Source organism: Electrophorus electricus, chromosome 23, assembly GCF_041902795.1.
Source record: "Electrophorus electricus isolate QZ-2024a chromosome 23, ASM4190279v1, whole genome shotgun sequence".
NCBI classification, from domain to species: Eukaryota; Metazoa; Chordata; class Actinopteri; order Gymnotiformes; family Gymnotidae; genus Electrophorus; species Electrophorus electricus.
The window spans coordinates 2795001-2812555 of NC_137519.1; the positions used below are offsets into that span (position 1 = coordinate 2795001).

At 49.6% G+C, this 17555-nt stretch overlaps 1 protein-coding gene across 1 annotated transcript in view; it reads right to left on the minus strand.

Moving 5' to 3' along the window:
- ahr2 (aryl hydrocarbon receptor 2) overlaps positions 1-15471 on the minus strand; it is a 42124-nt gene extending 26653 nt beyond the window's left edge. The window contains exons 1-2 of the mRNA XM_035520882.2: positions 15176-15471; positions 7252-7439 (exon numbers count right to left, since the gene is read on the minus strand). Of these exons, the coding sequence (XP_035376775.1) occupies positions 7252-7439; positions 15176-15234 (247 nt within the window). The 5' untranslated portion in view covers positions 15235-15471. The remainder of the gene's footprint in view (positions 1-7251; positions 7440-15175) is intronic.
- Between the last annotated feature and the right edge of the window lie 2084 nt (positions 15472-17555).

Sequence of the window (17555 nt, forward strand, 5' to 3'; positions counted from 1 at the left end):
TTAGGATTGTTGTTGTTGGGGTTAGGGTTAGGGTTAGGGTTGGGGTTGTTGTTGGGGTTAGAGTTGGGGTTGAGGTTGTGATTGGGGTTGGGGTTAGGATTGTTGTTGTTGGGGTTAGGGTTAGGGTTGGGGTTGGGGTTGTTGGGGTTAGGGTTAGGGTTGGGGTTGGGGTTGTTGGGGTTAGAGTTGGGGTTGAGGTTGTGGTTGGGGTTAGGGTTAGGGTTGTTGTTGTTGGGGTTAGAGTTGGGGTTGAGGTTGTGGTTGGGGTTAGGGTTAGGATTGTTGTTGTTAGGGTTAGGGTTAGGGTTGGGGTTGTTGTTGGGGTTAGAGTTGGGGTTGAGGTTGTGGTTGGGGTTAGGGTTAGGATTGTTGTTGTTGGGGTTAGGGTTAGGGTTGGGGTTGTTGTTAGGGTTAGGGTTTGGGTTGTTGTTGGGGTTAGGGTTAGGGTTGGGGTTGTTGTTGGGGTTAGGGTTAGGGTTGGGGTTGTTGTTGGGGTTAGGGTTGATCACCAAACCCTGGCAATGGACACGTCCCTGTCCCACCAGCTCCTGTGCCTGAACCCCTAACCACGTGAAGAGGCATGAGCCTCTGATCTCGGCTTAGTTATGCCACCCCATCAGGGATGCCCTTCTCTTTAACGGATGCCCACAGACGGCACGGTTTGCAGCTCATAGGGTTCCAGAATGTTCCACAGGACTGGACTCAATGAGACAAAGAGACAAAGAGACAATGGTTAGCACACAGCTGGGTTAGAAAGAGAAAAGAAAAAGTGAGTGAGAGATAGAGACAGGATGAGAGTGCAAGACAAGAATGCACGCAGAATAAAAAAAAAAACTACATAGCATACAGACAGGCAGGCAGACACTAGAGTAAAGCGTTAGCATACAGCCCACAATGCAACAGGTGCTGGACTTGACTTCCTGTGATCGTTGCAAGATAGACAGCATTTCCTGTGCATGCATGCGGATCTGTGAGATGTTGGACAGACTCTGGATCACACATCAAAGCTCTCCCACACACACACACACACACACACACACACACACACACACGCGCGCACGCGCACACAGTGCCTCACAGATGCCTCTATTCTCGTGAGCCTCCTGGGATTCGTCAAACCCACAGCCACCAGGGCAGGAAGCCGAGCGTGGAGAAATGGATTCTCCTCTGCGTGCTTTTCTGAATCTCCTGCGCGGGGTCCCCAGGGCCGGGTGGCACTGCTCTCTGAGACCGCCGGCGTAGTGGGCGGGATAGCACCGCAACCTCTCGACCTCCCCGCACGGCTCGGGGCTCCGCTCGTTTTACTCTTGCCGTATCTTTTGGCGGGAGAAACCACGGAGCAGAGTTGGGCGTCCGATTTAGGACTCAGCAACGCGCGGGATTACGAAATCGGCCGCAATCGTTGAGCCGTCTTACTACGCCATTCCGTTCAGGGGGGTCTTGAACGGACGCCCCCTGCGTACATCTCTGCGTTGATGCTCCCAGCGACTAGACAGGAAGCAGGTTAGCGCGGTCGGGTCTCGGGTTCCAGGCCGTTTGCCTGTGTCTCTTCTCCTGCCCACCCAAGTCTCTAGGTGTTTCCTTCTAATCCTGTCAATCTTGCTGTTTTTTATCCTTCACTGATTGACACTGTTGCTTTTCTGCGTGATACTGCCACAGTAATTACAACGAGATAACAGTCAGAAAAGCATGACAATTACAAACAGTCGCTCTCGACTGTGCCAGCTATTTCCCAAACCCCCCCCCCGCGGTCCTCCTGACATCCTGCCCGAGGGTTGGGCCTGCCCCCACATGAGCAGCTGCTGCCTTCGTGTTTTGACTGAAGGGAACCCGAGAGGCCGGCTGGTGTTAGCCGTGCTGCCCGATGCTATTGTCACCTCTGCCGCGCGCGCACACACACACACACACACACACACACACACACACACACACACGCGCACACACACGCACGCGCACCGTTACGGCGAAGGCCACTGCCTCCCAGCGAGGCACGGCGCGGAGCGCTCCGACAGTCCTTCCTGAGTCGTGCGCCGACGCGGATGAGTGGAGTAGTGGAGTGCTTCTCTTTGATCGGTTTCCTTTAAAAAAAAGGCTTTTTTTTGGTTGTTTTTTTTTTTTTTGCCGATGTCGACCCGATTGCGGCACGCGGTATCGGACCAGTGCCGTCTTTGCCCGGGAGTCAACATGCATATTACGTCACGCTCAGGGCTGGAACGAAACCAAGATTGAGATTAGATCGAGGGGGTTGACTCTAGACTCCAGGGTTTGACACACACAGAGAGAGAGAGAGGATTGTGTACTGATGTTGAGTGCCTACACCACCTCTCCATGTTCTCCCCAACAAAGGGACAGGCGGCACAGTTCGTCTGAACACGAAAGGCCTGAATGCGAGAGCGAGAGAGTGAGAGAGCGCGCGCGAGAGAGAGAGAGAGAACATGATCAGAAGAGCAGAACAAAGGCCAGGCAAGTTTCAGCCTGGGCTCCCTGACCAACCTCCACCCGCAGCCTGGGCAACTGGGATGTCTCAACTCGGACAGACGCCGGTTAATGGAACCGGAATACAAAGAGTTGGAGCTTGCAAAGGAAAACTAGCTTTGAAACAAACAAAACATGAATAAAAACAAAACACAAAGAAAAGAAAACACATACTAAAGGCGCATTCTGCCAAATAAAGACGTGGCAACTGGCAGAAACGTTCCAAAGACCTGCCAGTCTTTCCAAGTCAGAGACGTTTTTCCCTCAATTACTCTGTTTTCCTAAGAACGTTCTCTTATAAACTATAAACCATGAGTGAGGATATAACAATGACCCAAATTTATGCACTTGCCACTTGCGTTTATGGGTGCGAATGTGTTTGCAAAAAAAGTCCAACAGAAGACACGTAGCCCAGCATGGCCTGCAACGAGAGAGGAAACTCTGTGTGTGTGTGTGTGTGTGTGTGTGTGTGTGTGTGTATGCTCACTGTTAGAAAGAGAGCGGTTTCCTAACCCGAGGCCATGACATCACCAGACCATAAATAATTTCACTTTTCAAAGACGAGCCTGACCAAGGAGCAAGGAGATGCTCACAAAAGGAGTGTGTGCTGCCGCAGACGCGTGAGGAAGTGTGTGCGGTGGGGGAGGGTGCGGGTGTGCGTACATGTGTGTGAGACTATGTGCACTCTCAGCATGGGCCTGTATTTTATGACCCTGGTATGTTGGAAGGCGGGAGCATATGCCTCCACCATCTGAAACTTATCCCAAACAACCGATCCCTCTCTCTCTCTCTCTCTCTCTCTCTCTCCCTCTCTCTCTCTCTCTCTCTCTCCCTCTCTCTCTCTCTCTCCCTCTCTCTCTCTCCCTCTCTCTCTCTCTCCCTCGCTCTCTCTCTCTCTCTCTCTCTCCCTCTCTCTCTCTCCCTCTCTCTCTCTCTCTCTCACAGACAGAGAAGTGAGAGAACAAGAGAGGAAAAGGGAAGGCGGGTGATGGGTGATCTAGAGAGGAGAGAGTGAAAAAAAAAGATAAAAAGAGAGTGAGAGAGTGAGAGAGAGAGAGAGAAGAGGGAGAGAGAGAAGAGGGAGCAGACATTTGGATGTTTGGGGAATTCCAGCTTTCCATTTCAGGCATGTATAATGGGACCAAGTCCCAGTGGCACGAACGTTGCCCACACACACACAAACACACACACACACACACACACACACACACACACACACACCTGCAGGACCCTCATGGCGTGCAGCGACGCTTCAGGGCCTCGATCACACTCCAACCCCAACCACCCACCCCCCACCTTCAATGGTAGCAGTGCAGTGATCTGAGATAAGTTCTATACCCACTACAGCAGAAAACCTTTAGACAGAGACGAGTGGATATGAAGCAGTCTTTTGTCTGTAGCTTTGAAACACAGTCTCACCCAGCGCCATCGGCGTCTGTGCCAACATTCCCAAATCACACACACACACACAATGCAGTATTTGTGCGCCCGGGCATGGGACCGAACCTCACGCTCGTTCTCAGCCTGAGCTTCCAGATCCTTCCGCCACAACTCTAAGGTGCTGCCCGTCCCTATCACCCAACCTACTCGTGCTCGGCGACGCCCTCCCAAATCCCGGCTCCCCCTGTGCTCCAGGCTGCCCTTCCTGTCTCAGGCCCGGCACCTCGTGCGGGCTCCCGGGCCTACACACTCGTTTCCAGGCTGTTTTGCATCCATTTTGCTTATTAATGCTGGCACACACGTCGATATCCTTTGCCAACGACCCCATCACTTTAGAGATTTTCACCACACTGTATTTAAACTGATGTGGCTTGTTTTGATAATGCTTTTTTTTTTTTCCAGTCATTATAAGCGTACATGCTTTTTATTTAACTGATACCATCATGAGGGATGTGCGTCTGTATAGCCATACAGACACACTATAATAGCGAAATAAAAAATTCTAATAACGCATCGTTAGCAATTATTCTTATGACAATTAATTGTCAGATAAGATTTCATGTTGGTGACAGGCCTAGTTCTGCATTACCACATGCACGCACACAAACACAAACACACACACACACACACACACACCCAAACCTCACGCCCTGTAGGCGTGTAAATGCAGTCCCTTGCATGCGTACGGGGATGGGGGGTGATGTGGGGGCACAGAAATGGTCACACGGCACGGACTCCGCGGGGGTGCGCGTGCCGTCTGTAGGAACAGCTGCGCTTCTGCCATCGCCGTGGCAACAGGAGCTCGCTGGCACCTCGCTTGCGCACATGATACACTTTAGCACCTCTGGTTGCCAGGGCAGGTGCACGCACTCACACACACACACACACTTTTTAATTACCTTTTGAGCCTCGCACCTTCTTCCATTAACATGAGCCCTCTAGAGAAAGGGACTCGTTCTCTGGCAGAGGTCCACTGTACAGCTGAGAGTGTGAGAGTGTGTGTGCGTTGGCGTGTGTGTTTGCTTTTAGCCTCTGCTCCAAAGGCACACGCGTCTCTCCGAGGGTGCCTGTTTTTTGGCCTGCTTGATCCGTGCTTGTGTGTGTGTGTGTGTGTGTGTGTGTGTGTGTGTGTGTGTGTGGGCGTGCGTGCGTGTGTGTGTGTGTGGGAGGAGTGTCTCCAGTGGTCCCTCTCTGGATGGGCTGGCCATTCTCTCTCTCTCTCTCTCTCTCTCTCGTTTGATCTTTTTTTTCCCCTTTTTGACTTTGTTTTTCTCTTGCTTTTAAGCTCTCCCATTCCCTTTAATTTTCTCTCCCTCCCTCTCTCCAACCCCCCCCCCCCCCCCCCCCCCCCCCGCCAACAAGGGGCCCATTTCTGGTTCTGATTGCTGCTATTTTGGGAGAACAATAAGAGGAAGTTTAGCGGCGGGAGCGGCGCGGACTCTTCTGTGCGGGGCCGCTCGGAGCCCGGCAGGCTCGGGAGGTGTTCGGGAGGAGTGCCAGAGAAGCCCCAGATGAGCAAGGAGAGGAAGGAGGTGATGGGCCTGCACACAATACACACCCGGCCGCCAAAGGAAGAGGATGCTGTCGTCTGCCTGTGGGCGCAGGGCAGGCCTCCAACCCGACATGACACTGACTAAACATTCACACACACACACACACACACACACACACACACACACACACACACACAGACACACAGACACACACACACACACACACACACAGACACACAGACACACACACACACACACACACACACACACACTCTGTATATGCCTTTCTGACATCCATTTCATCTAGTCAGCAATTTCTGCTTCACAACAGCCATGAGCTCTGTCCCTGATGCTGCGGGGTGTGTGTGTGTGTGTGTGTGTGTGTGTGTGTGCGCGTGCATGTAGGGGTCTCAGCCAAATGAACTTGTCTGTGGTTAAAAGGTGCAGGCGGGACAAGCCCCGCACGCGAGCCCACACACACACACGCAGCTTCGCAGGTTGCGTGCGGCATGGCGGGGTCCATTGTTCTGACTCCGTGGCTCTGCCTCAGATGCTCCTCTGCCTGCTCCGGGCAGAAACGCCACTCGCTTTCCCCATGCTGGCATTGTTGGTATACTCTGCCTGCTGTGCTGCTAGCGAACTCGCCATTGGCCAGCCGGGCCAACAAGCCCCCGGGATTGGCTCCCGGCAGCAGCTCTGGGTGGTATTACTGCTCTGTCAGCAAACACCACGCACCATGAGGGGGGGGGGGGGCATAACTCTAACACTCACCATGCCATCACATTTTTATGAATGTACTTTTGCCTAATAAGCAATGTAAGATTTATTTTAATGCTAACCTTACCCCTAAATTTACCTAAATTTACTTCTACAAACGAGTGCGCATTTACTTAAACTCATTTACCTACGCTTACACTGAAAGAAATTAACATACATTTACATATTGATTTACTTAATATGTAAGAGCAGATTAAAATAGCTTCTCTGTGGGCGGAGCTGTGGGGGTGGTAAAGCCCTGAAGACACGCCCTCTTTCTCCTTGTCGGGCTCCAGTGCTCACGTTGGTAAAGAATGTAGGCCTGAGGCTGGCGGACCCACATCACAACTGGGCGGTGGGGAGGAAGGAGTGTCTGGTCCAAAGGGGCGGGTACAGCCACGGCTCCGCCTCCTGCAGCTGCACTTTCCATTGCGATGCCACACGGGTTGTGGCCCGGCATTCAGGCAGCACAACACGAGCCGGCTCGCAATCCGTGCACAGCTTGTGTACGTGAATTGTGTAGCTTCGCGCGACCAACCAGACACGCGCACGTTAGCCATTACAGTGGCGAACATCGGTTAATGAACTTATAGACGGTGTTTAGCACGGGCCAAGCGGGCGCCCCGGAGGGGAAGTTTGGCTTCGGCCTTTTTCCAAGGGAATGAAATACGTTGTCCACTCTATGAGACTGCACATTGCCTTGGCTTACTGCGCTGCCTTGCCGTTGGACAAGCAAACCACAACAAACACACGCTGGCTGGCTGCAGATCTAAAGAAATGACTTGTTTGTCTTGGGGAGAGCGAGAGAGAGAAACAGAGCGCGAGACACAGAACAGCCGAAGAGCTGTAAGCAGCTAAATCGTGCAAGCACCATGCCCCCGTCCAATTCAAAGCGCCGCTCAAAAGCGCTTTATGCTACGAATAATGGCAGTTTCATGCAAAAATGACCCAGCGTTTATCGCAGCTGCTCCCTGCACCCCTTCCTTGAATGTTGGCACCCAGCTCGCACGAATGAACCGTGACTGTATGCTGGTGCCGCTCAGTGAGACCTTTTCGCTCCAGTGGAAAAAAGGGGTTCCCCACTCACCGCTGAAGAAGCTCTTCACCTTCAGGTAGCCAACGCTGAGCCTGAGCACAGAGAGCTTGTCCAGGCGCGAACGCACGTCCTCCGAGAAGGGCAGCAGGTTGGTCAGCTTGTCCAGCTCCATGTTCAGCCGGTCTCTGTGCCGCTTCGACGGGTTCGACTTGGCTCCATCGAGCGGGGGAGGCTTGGGTCTGAAGAGACAGGACAAGACAGGTGGATGTCTCAATGCCGAGCTAGCCAGTGAGCTGCTTTGCTCGCCGCCGGCTTTATAAACAAAGTGCAGCACATATCTGTTGAAGAGCCAAACTGCTAGGTAGCCCTCTAACGAACCAGTTCACTCTCTACTAAGCGGGCCTCACACATGGATGCGGCCCTGTTTTAAAATGATTTAGTGCATAAACGCTAAAAAAAATCCAGGTTACTAGGTGTCACTATAATGGCTGTTTCATAAAGTGAAGAGGAAATATTGGGAAAAAATGACTTGTTGCTCTTTTAGCTATTCCAAAACCAACCCACTAAACCGCCAATTAACTCTGCGTATTGACAGTAGGATTGTAGCAGCGAAACTTAAGCTAGCTGAGCTAACTTTCCTTTTGATTCAATACGTTTGACTGAGAATAAGATAGAATACTAACCACCAAAGGTCCTCCAAATACTATTTTGTTAAAAAGACATTCAACACTAAATCAGTCAAATTAACTGTATACCTTCATGACAAAAAGCCCAAGTCTTACGAAATTACTTGACCTTAGAACGGAAGATAGTCTTAGAATAAAAGATTTGAGAAAAACACCGTCACCGTTACCTAGCTGTTAACAGATGTCGTATTATTGTTCCAACTGGAGTCTACCGTAAACCTTATCCCTGTTCCCGTGTACACTGGAGTCTACTGTAAGCCTCATCCCTGTTTCCGTTTACACCGGAGTCTTCCGTAAACCTCATCCCTGTTCCCGTTTACTCCGGAGTCTACCGTAAACCTCATCCTTATTCCCGTTGACACTGGAGTCTTCCGTAAACCTCATCCCTGTTCCCGTTTACACAGGAGTGTACCGTAAACCTCATCCTTACTCCCGTTGACACTGGAGTCTTCCGTAAACCTCATTCCTCTTCTCGTTTAGACCAGAGTCTTCCATAAACCTCATCCCTGTTCCCGTTTACACTGTGCAATATTTTTGACTGTGTTCTTCGGCGGGTCGCGTCCGGAGTGAAACAACGTCTGCGACCTGCCAAAAAACTGCCTTTTAGAAGACCATATTTTTAAAGTACCTCAGAACAAAGACATGCCATCGTGTCGGTGACGCCTTTTGATGAGGTAACATGCTGTCTGTATAGACGCTTCACTAGGTACTGAGAGGCAGCCATCAACTTGATCAACATAATTATGACCATTGAGGCCAATGGGCAGTGGTAGCTCAGTGGTTAAAATACATGACTTATAATCAGAAAGTTGCTGGTTCAAGTTGTACTTGATCATAATTGTAAGTTGCTTTGGATAAAAGTGTCAGATAAATGTAACTTTCTCTGTCCAAATGGGCCTCTTTTTTTGGCCCATAACATACACTGTATAGGGAGCTGTTTTGGATTTGGCCTCCTGATGGTATTTTTTACTTGGGCAAAACGGATTATGGTCAAAACCTTCAAAATATGAAATGGAAAAAGTGCATTTCTAAAGGAACTGAAGTATGTCCTCCGAACGCCCCACCTCTCGGCTGAGCTCCGCCGAGGGAGAACGCGTCGCAGCGTTCAGGCTGAAAACAATTAGGAGCTGGTCTGGATTTTGTTTTGGAACAAAATAGGCCTAAAAATAAAGACAGGGGGAGGGGGCGGGGAACGAGCTCCGCTAGCGAAGAGGCCGAGCGGAGGGATTCATTCACCATCTCTTGAGAGATGAGGATGAATCATGTGAATGCATCTCAACTCTGACCTCATTTCCTGTTCCTGTAATGTTCCGATCAGAGGACGAGGTTTGGGAGGCAACGGCATATTTTTACACACAAGGGGGGAAGCAGGCCTTTCGGATGATCAAATTATTCCCATGGATGACAGTGATTCATGCGACCACCAACCTTGAGGACTGGTAACAGCAATAATTTCATGAATGAAGCCTTGTTAATGATGTCCTCTCTCCAGAGTTGAACGCTAGAATGCAGTAACAGTGGCCCACTCCCCCACCCGCTGTCTACACATATATAGCTGGTGCAAAAATGCACCAGCTACACACGGTCTTATCTGCTGTGAAAACCAGCAGGTCTGGAGGTCGATCTCTACCAGTAGGATGAACTGCTCTGGTTCATGTTTCAGAGGATAAAACAATCAAGTTGATACCAAAGAAGGCTACATAACAATCAGCCTCAAAGCATAATTCGTTGATTTATCGCATGTGTGTGTGTGTGTGTGTGTACTGTGTTGCATAATTAACTACTGGGAACCATTTTCAAACACACATCACTCATCTGACAGTTACGGTAAATGCTAATTCTTTTTTTTCAGGTGATTTATTGCTTTCCTTCCTAAGGACAGGGCAGCCTTACAGAGAGCCGAAGAAAATCTTTTCACACCAAATTTACTATCTAGACACTTGCCATTAATTGGTAATTAGGTTCAGCTGCTTAGCTGGTCTGGCTTAACTTTGAGACGGATGACACAAACCTATTTCTATGGAAATGGGGGGGAGCTGGTGCTGAGCAACACCGTGGCGGGAAAAATCCCTCCCACCGGCCACCGTTGGACGGTCAGCTGCGTGACGGCGACAGCACATGCCTGGGCTTCAGAACACTCTACAGAAAGCTAACTTAGCGAGACGGCAACGCTTCTGACCGAAAGCTAGCTCAGCAAGACAGGAGAGCTATTTGCAGAAAGCTGGTTTTCGACAGGGCCGCGTCTTTGACAGCAAGCTGGAACGATTTACTGAAAGCATTTTACAAAAAGCTGTTCGTAACACAGGACACTTCATAAATGGCCATATCAGTAATTAATACAAGAGGGTTTTTTGGTTTGTTTTTTTACAGAAAGCCAGCCAGGTAATAGGACAGGGGTATTTACTCAAAGCTATCTTGGCAAGACATCCAAACACAAGCCAGTGAGCCTTCACGGCACTCCAAGCGTGAGCAGCTGTTCCTTGGCGGAATTCCTCAGCCAGACATGAAAAGCGAGGCATTTTTGTCCTTAATGAAACCCATTATGGGATCCAGTGCGGAGTTCTTACTGGAAACCCCATCATCCGCCGTATGGCACTGCACGGTGCCGTGGTCGGACTGCAGTACTGCTGTGGAGGTTTGAACACTTATTTCATCAAGACCTAGTTGACTGGAGCACTATAGCGAACGTACATGCTACGAGATGGCCAAAGTCCAAAAAGGGACTCAAAGCAGCTACGGTATGATTTATATAAACAACGCTCCCACAGTCTGCAGGCAACACGACGAACAACTGAACAAGCCCTTTGTTTTCACGTGAATGGCATCATTGTTGGCACAGCCACGGTTCACCTGCTCTTTCTTTTCTGTGCTATTAATCAAAGTGAACGCGAGAATGCTCGACAGTCCCGTTTGCGGAACGAACACAACGGTCCTGCTCGCAGGACGAGCATGACAGTGAGCCACGGTAAAAACTGAACTCTGAACCCTGACCTTTGGAACTCCTTGTGGCCGTGCAAACTGGACACTCACCCAAAGTCAGACGTCCAAAACTCAACACAAGGGCACCTGCAGCAACAGCAGCCCTATAACACATTCATTCTTTCCTCCCATTTATACACGGAATCTGTGACTAATAACCAATTAAGTGCCAATTAATGTTTTTTTTTTTGTGCCAATAAAAATCCTTGAACTAAACAAAGGGAGAGAGAGGATGAAAAAAAATGCAATGTCAAAGTAGTGTGTAGCTTCCTGACATTCCTGTTAAATTAGCTCATAAAACACTTAATTGCATTGATATAATGAGTATTGCAGTTCTCTCATCGGTTAAGTCTATTGGCGTTGGGAATTCATTTCGGATGCTAAGGGTACAATTCTGGTTGCGTGTGCATGACTCTGTGCATGACTCTGCTCCAGAATGGAGACTGCTGCATTTAAACCATCACACACACACACACACACACACACTCACAAAAACACACAAGGGAGTCTGGGAGCAACCACAACAGGTCTGACATCACCACTGTTAAACTACAACAGGTTGCAGCGTGCACCTGGCTGTCCTCTCATCTTCCCTGCAGTGGAGAAACCATCTCTTCTGAAAACACAGCCATTCCTTTGCATCTTATCTCTGTCTCCTGCATCTCTCCCTCCCTCTCTTCGCTGAGCAATCAATCGTTGAGCAAGAGGCCGACACAATCAATGAAGCAGACAAACCTTTTTTTAAGCACTTGAGTCTCTGTTGAACAACAAACTGTTTTTCTTCTCTGGCATGACTAATGGGGTTTGGGTAAAAATGGGGGGGGGGGGGGGGGTCCCATGGTAATCCGGAGAGAAGGGGGTGGATCTTTCATAATCCAGGGATTTAAAGGAGGCGGATCAGTGATTCAGAGAAGGGGGCGGATCAGGGGTGTCACTGAGGGCATCTGGGATGCAGTCCCTGAAAGCGCTGCTAGTGTAGTCCAATTTACTGCAGCTCCCATGGTGCACCGCTGCAAAGTATTCTCCGGTATCAGAGTTTCCGTAACCCTGGTCCACAGGGAGGCGGCTCTCCCGCTAAACACCCTCCACCCAACCCCTTAATCTTCCACATTATACCAAAAAAAAGTAAATACCTAGCAACAAAAAAAAGAGCCTTCAGCACTGTTTAATTGGGCAACTTCCACCAGCGTCAGGCATTCTCCCTCGATAACCCCTACTAGAACGCAGACATCTGGTTCTGATCTCTCAAACGCTCACACAGACCCGCACACACAAATACATGCACACAACCCCCCCCAGTGCGCTCCCTCCACAGCGTGCTTGCGCGGGTCTTGGCGGCGTGTAACGTGCAGCGTCAAACTCGGGCATTTACATAGCGAGACTCGTGACAGTGACGGCTGCGGCAACGAACGCATGCCGCAGGTGGCCGGTTTTATTTTATTTATTTTTGTTTTCCTCTCGTAGGATTGAAACGCACCGGGGAACACGCAGCCTGCAGGGCAACGACGACACTCCGCGTTTGTATTGACATCACTCACGTGCATCGCCGAGCGCCTCCGGCGTTGGGTCACGTGGGCTGTGTCGTGCCCGAGGCGCGCATACAGTTCTCCACGGATCTGCATCCCAACCGTTTCGAATTCCGCAAACACGCCGAGCGCAGCCTGGCGGAGAATGTACGAGCGGCGGTGGGGAAAAATAATTAAAAATAAATAAATAAATAAATAGAACAAAAAAAAAAGGGGGGGGGGGGGTGTCACGTGACGAGGCGAGATCCGAGATCTTTCGCAAAGGTCGGGACTTTAGGAATATCTGCCGCCTGTGGCCCCGGGGTGGCGGCCGAAAGATTCGTGCGAAGGCTTGTCAAGTCAGGTTTTATGTAACCTGGGCCTCCACTCCAAAGCCTCGCTACTGTTCTGTTCAGAAGAGGAAAAGGGAAAAATGGGGAGAATGGAGAGGGCGTGGAGGGTGGAGCTGAAGGAGCGCAAGCACAACTTTCGGTTCCGTATCAAACCTCTTCCTTCCTCCCTCCCTCCTCCACCGTTCCATCATTGCACGAATGTAAGCAAACATCCGTCAAAGCTGCACGGCCGACGCCTGGAGCCCGGCCGCCGGCTCCTCTGCACCAGAACGGCCGAGTCAGCCCCTGGCACCGCAAACCCACACGGGCGTCCGATCGCCGGCCGCAGCACCTCGGCGAGGGGGCGAGACGGGACACACGCCCGCCTTGCCTGACGCGCGGGGAACACCGCGGCTCCAAGCACCTCCGTCTAGCCGCGGCGATTCAAGTCGCTCTGGGGAAAGACAGGCACCCCACGGAGGGTGTGTGCCTCTTTCGGCGCACCTTAGTTCACCTCTGCAATGTGCACAACGAACAGGCACAAGCATTCGCATGCCTTGCATTCTGTACATATGTTTTCACGTGAGCGGTAGGCTATGTGGGCTGTATGTTACAGGTTGTGATACAAGGGCCATAGCTTTTCAATTGCTTGTAAACACACTAACATTCATATATTCATGTGGGTTTAATGTGTATATGAAGGTAATAAAGCATATCATCAATGTCATTAAAATATATACAGCTGTTTGGTGTGTGGAACTGTTGAAAACTCTGTCCTTTTGCGTTTAACCGTTGTTAAAAGGGGAGGAAATCTTGTTCCAGTTCTTTGGAGGAGAAACAGAGAGAGAGAGAGAGAGAGAAGGGTCTCCTATTCTACATTCCAGCTTCCAACAGCAGTGTCAACCGCGGGGTCCGGTTACACGCGCCTTCAATAGGCTCTTTGTGTGAAACTCAGCCCTGGCCCGTACAGCTCTGAGACCTGCACGGCTTATTTAAAGCAAACGGTGCAGTTTTACGTCTCAGTATATTTACTGTTGTGGGGTATGACACAACGGTCAAAGATCGGCCGCCTCGAGGCAAACGGCGATCCCGGACGCCGTTGCTCACGGGATGGGCGCGTCCGGACCGCGAGTCAGCGGCGCACCTGGCACCGCTTACGGTCACGGCGCACAGCGACATTCGTTGCGAGAATCCAGAAGCAAACACAGTTCATATTTAAAAGTCGCTTGGAAAATAAAACACCAACAGCTGAGGGGTGGGCCAAGTGCCAAGGTCACAAGGACAAACATCTAAAAACATCTATGTGTCATGCATGCGGAAAAAAAGCAAGGAAAGCGCGCATGGATCATTCTGGAAGGCACTCGGGAAGACAGTTTAATACTAAAACATAGTCGCGTGTTTAGCGCAAAGTATTTAAATGTCAGTTTCCTAAACATGTATAGGCGCAGGACTGTTTGAGTTGCGTTCCGCGCAGGAAAAAAAGGGCACGAGCGTTCCTGCAAGTCCATGCACAAAGTGTGCAAACTGCAACATAAGCAGGTAATGAGCTATGGCTCCACAACCACGTCGCAGAGCGCGCTCTTTAGCGAGCTTTCCCGCAGCCGTGGAAGTTTGCGTGACTGAAAAATATGTTAATTTGACGAAGCAGAAGGAGGGAGAGAGCGAGGAAAGACAAAAAAAGCGTGTTCTCACAAGGGGGAAAAAAGCCTATCCGATTACAATAACACGCTCGCGGCCCGATACCCCCGCCTCGCCCCTCCCTCCCGTAAGCATCGCGTGAGAGCACCGCCGACTCGCGACTTGATTATGATTAACGCAAGAGCGCGACTTCCACACCAGACCCAAAGTGTGCACCGAGCCCGGCGCTTAAGGCGCGCGTACGGACCCGAGGAGCGCCAGACTCGGTTCGCTGGAGCACGCACGTCCTGCAGAAAAGCACAAACTCCAGCAAAGAACAAAACCAAGCAGGCAGAGCCGACGTGTGCCCCCTGCAGTTAAATTAAAAGGTTCTTTAAAAAGGAATACGCGCTTGAAACGTGTGAAATACTGTGCAACGTCGACATATTACAGACGACAACATTGTACGATAATTCCAATATAAGCACGTTTCCTTCCGAGAACATAAACATTCTCACTTTAAAGTTGTTACGACGGGTGCAATCGGTGTTTGCCTATTATAATGACAAGCTGGGCTTGTGAATGAACTTCAGTTTGGACACCTTTCCAAATATCCGCAGTGTCACGTCTTCTACATGGCTGTTATAAGCCATTACAAGCGACGCATGCCTGGAGTTCGTTTCTCAGCTCTTTGCTTCCTTTCCACCGAATCCTTGCGATTTCAACAAGGAAGCTTCCGCCAACGCACGACGAACCTCCACTGCGAGCACTCCGGCCGCGTCACGGCGCGACCTGCGGGATCCGAACCAAAGCAGCAGCGCGGCCACATGACGCAGCGCGCTAGACGAACACTTACATTTTCTGGACGGGCTTCTTGCGTTTCTTGCTGGCGTACGTTCCGCCGCTGCCCAACATCGTGACTGTCCTTTCCTTAAACGCCTTTACGAACACAAACCAGCCAAGTTTGGCGACCGTGCGCACGCCCCTCCGGTAATGCTTCCCAACGCGCAGCCCGTGCGCGCCAAGGACCCTACCGGCGCGGATAACTCATCCAAAGAAAGAACTGAAAGAAAGTGCTTTCGTCTTCAGCAGCGGGTGGCAATGGCGTGAGCAAGGCAGATTTGCCTTCTTCCTTTCGGTTGTGTGTGTTTGTGTGTGTGTGTGTGTTTTCTGAGCTGTCACTCTTCGGTGGAGAACGCCTCCCGAGGCGTCCCAGCCAATCAGCGGCGCGCTTACAGCCTCGCGCTTCAAGCAGGTAAGTTTGGCGCCCTGTGATTGGCCAGAAACATCTTTAGGAACTCATGAGCGCACAATGGGGAGTTCTTAAGGTGGAACGGAGGAGATACGAGATGAAAAATAACCCTGTGTGTGTGTGTGTGTGTGTGTGTGTGTTGCATATATGCATTTAAACAGATACTAAACATATCCTGTAAGCATTGTGTGGGGTCCAGTGTCCAGATATCCTTAAAGACACCAGACTGTATTTATGTTAGTGGCTTAACATAAATACATTTTACCACTACTACTAACAGTAATAATAATAATAATAATAATAATAATAATAATAATAATAATAGTAATAGTAATAGTAATAGTAATAATAATAATAATAATAATAATAATAACAACAACAACAATAATAATAATAGTAATAATAATAATGTTATTATTGTTGTTATTATTATTGTTGTTGTTGTTGCTAACAGGCCTATTGTTACTGGTAGTAGTTGCTGTAATGTTACTAGCAGTATTAGTAGTAGCAGTAGTATGTAGATGATACTCAAGTCTTTACTAATACCGATATAACGAGCACTCTGGTCTGACTGACCAGGCAGCAATGTCTGTGAGACCAAGCCAGCTGACAGGATATGCCCTTAGGTCTCTGTTAAGTAAATTTGACTCACCTGCCTTTTAACAAGCGAATGGTCTGTGTGTGTGTGTGTGTGTGTGTGTGTGTGTGTGTGTGTGTGTGTGTGTGTGTGTGTGTGTGCTTGGGGGGGATTTATATAGATCTTTGTGGGAAGTACAATAATAAGAAAGAAATGAAAAGCTGACTTTGTGTGGAGATTTGGTGTGCATTTTATTGATGTATTTATCAACTTTAAACAAAATGCTGCTTTAATTAAAAAATCTAAAAGAGACAAAAATCAATGGAAATACCACACAAGGATAGTAATTCAAGACTGCGTGTGTGTGCGCCTGTGTGTGTGTGTTGTAGACGTGCCTAAAATGATGTTCGCACTCAGTGGCTCTGCAAGACAGGTCTCCATGTGTTCACCTGAGGCGTTGTCTCCATGCATACTGTTTATACAGGCAACAGTCAGGAAGCACACACGCAGGCGTACACACAGAGAGATAGAAAGAAACGGAAGGAGAGAGAGAGTGAGAGAGAGAGAGAGAGAGAGAGAGAGAGAGAGAGAGAGGAAGATAGAGAGAGTGTGTGTTAGAGGCTGGAATTTGTTCAGCAATCCAAAAGAAACACAATGCAAAAAAACAAAGGAGGTAATGAAGCATATTGTCTTGCCATTGCTTCCTTCACCCCTCCTGAACTGCGGCCAGGACGAAGATTATCCTATCAAGCAGGCCAAGAGAGGTGGAGTAGATATCTGCAGCACTCTGCTGCGCCTTTCCCTGCAGTTCCACAGCACCCTACAAACACCACTACAGTATTCTACTGCTATTCAGACACAGTTCTGAAGTCCTCTACTGTTCCACACGGTTCTTCAGTGCTCTACTAGACCTTTACACACAGTTCTGCAGTCCTCTACTGTTCCACACGGTTCTTCAGTGCTCTACTAGACCTTTACACACAGTTCTGCAGTCCTCTGCTGTTCCACACGGTTCTTCAGTGCTCTACTAGACCTTTACACACAGTTCTGCAGTCCTCTGCTGTTCCACACGGTTCTTCAGTGCTCTACTAGACCTTTACACACAGTTCTGCAGTCCTCTACTGTTCCACACGGTTCTTCAGTGCTCTACTAGACCTTTACACACAGTTCTGCAGTCCTCTACTGTTCCACACGGTTCTTCAGTGCTCTACTAGACCTTTACACACAGTTCTGCAGTCCTCTGCTGTTCCACACGGTTCTTCAGTGCTCTACTAGACCTTTACACACAGTTCTGCAGTCCTCTGCTGTTCCACACGGTTCTTCAGTGCTCTACTAGACCTTTACACACAGTTCTGCAGTCCTCTACTGTTCCACACGGTTCTTCAGTGCTCTACTAGACCTTTACAC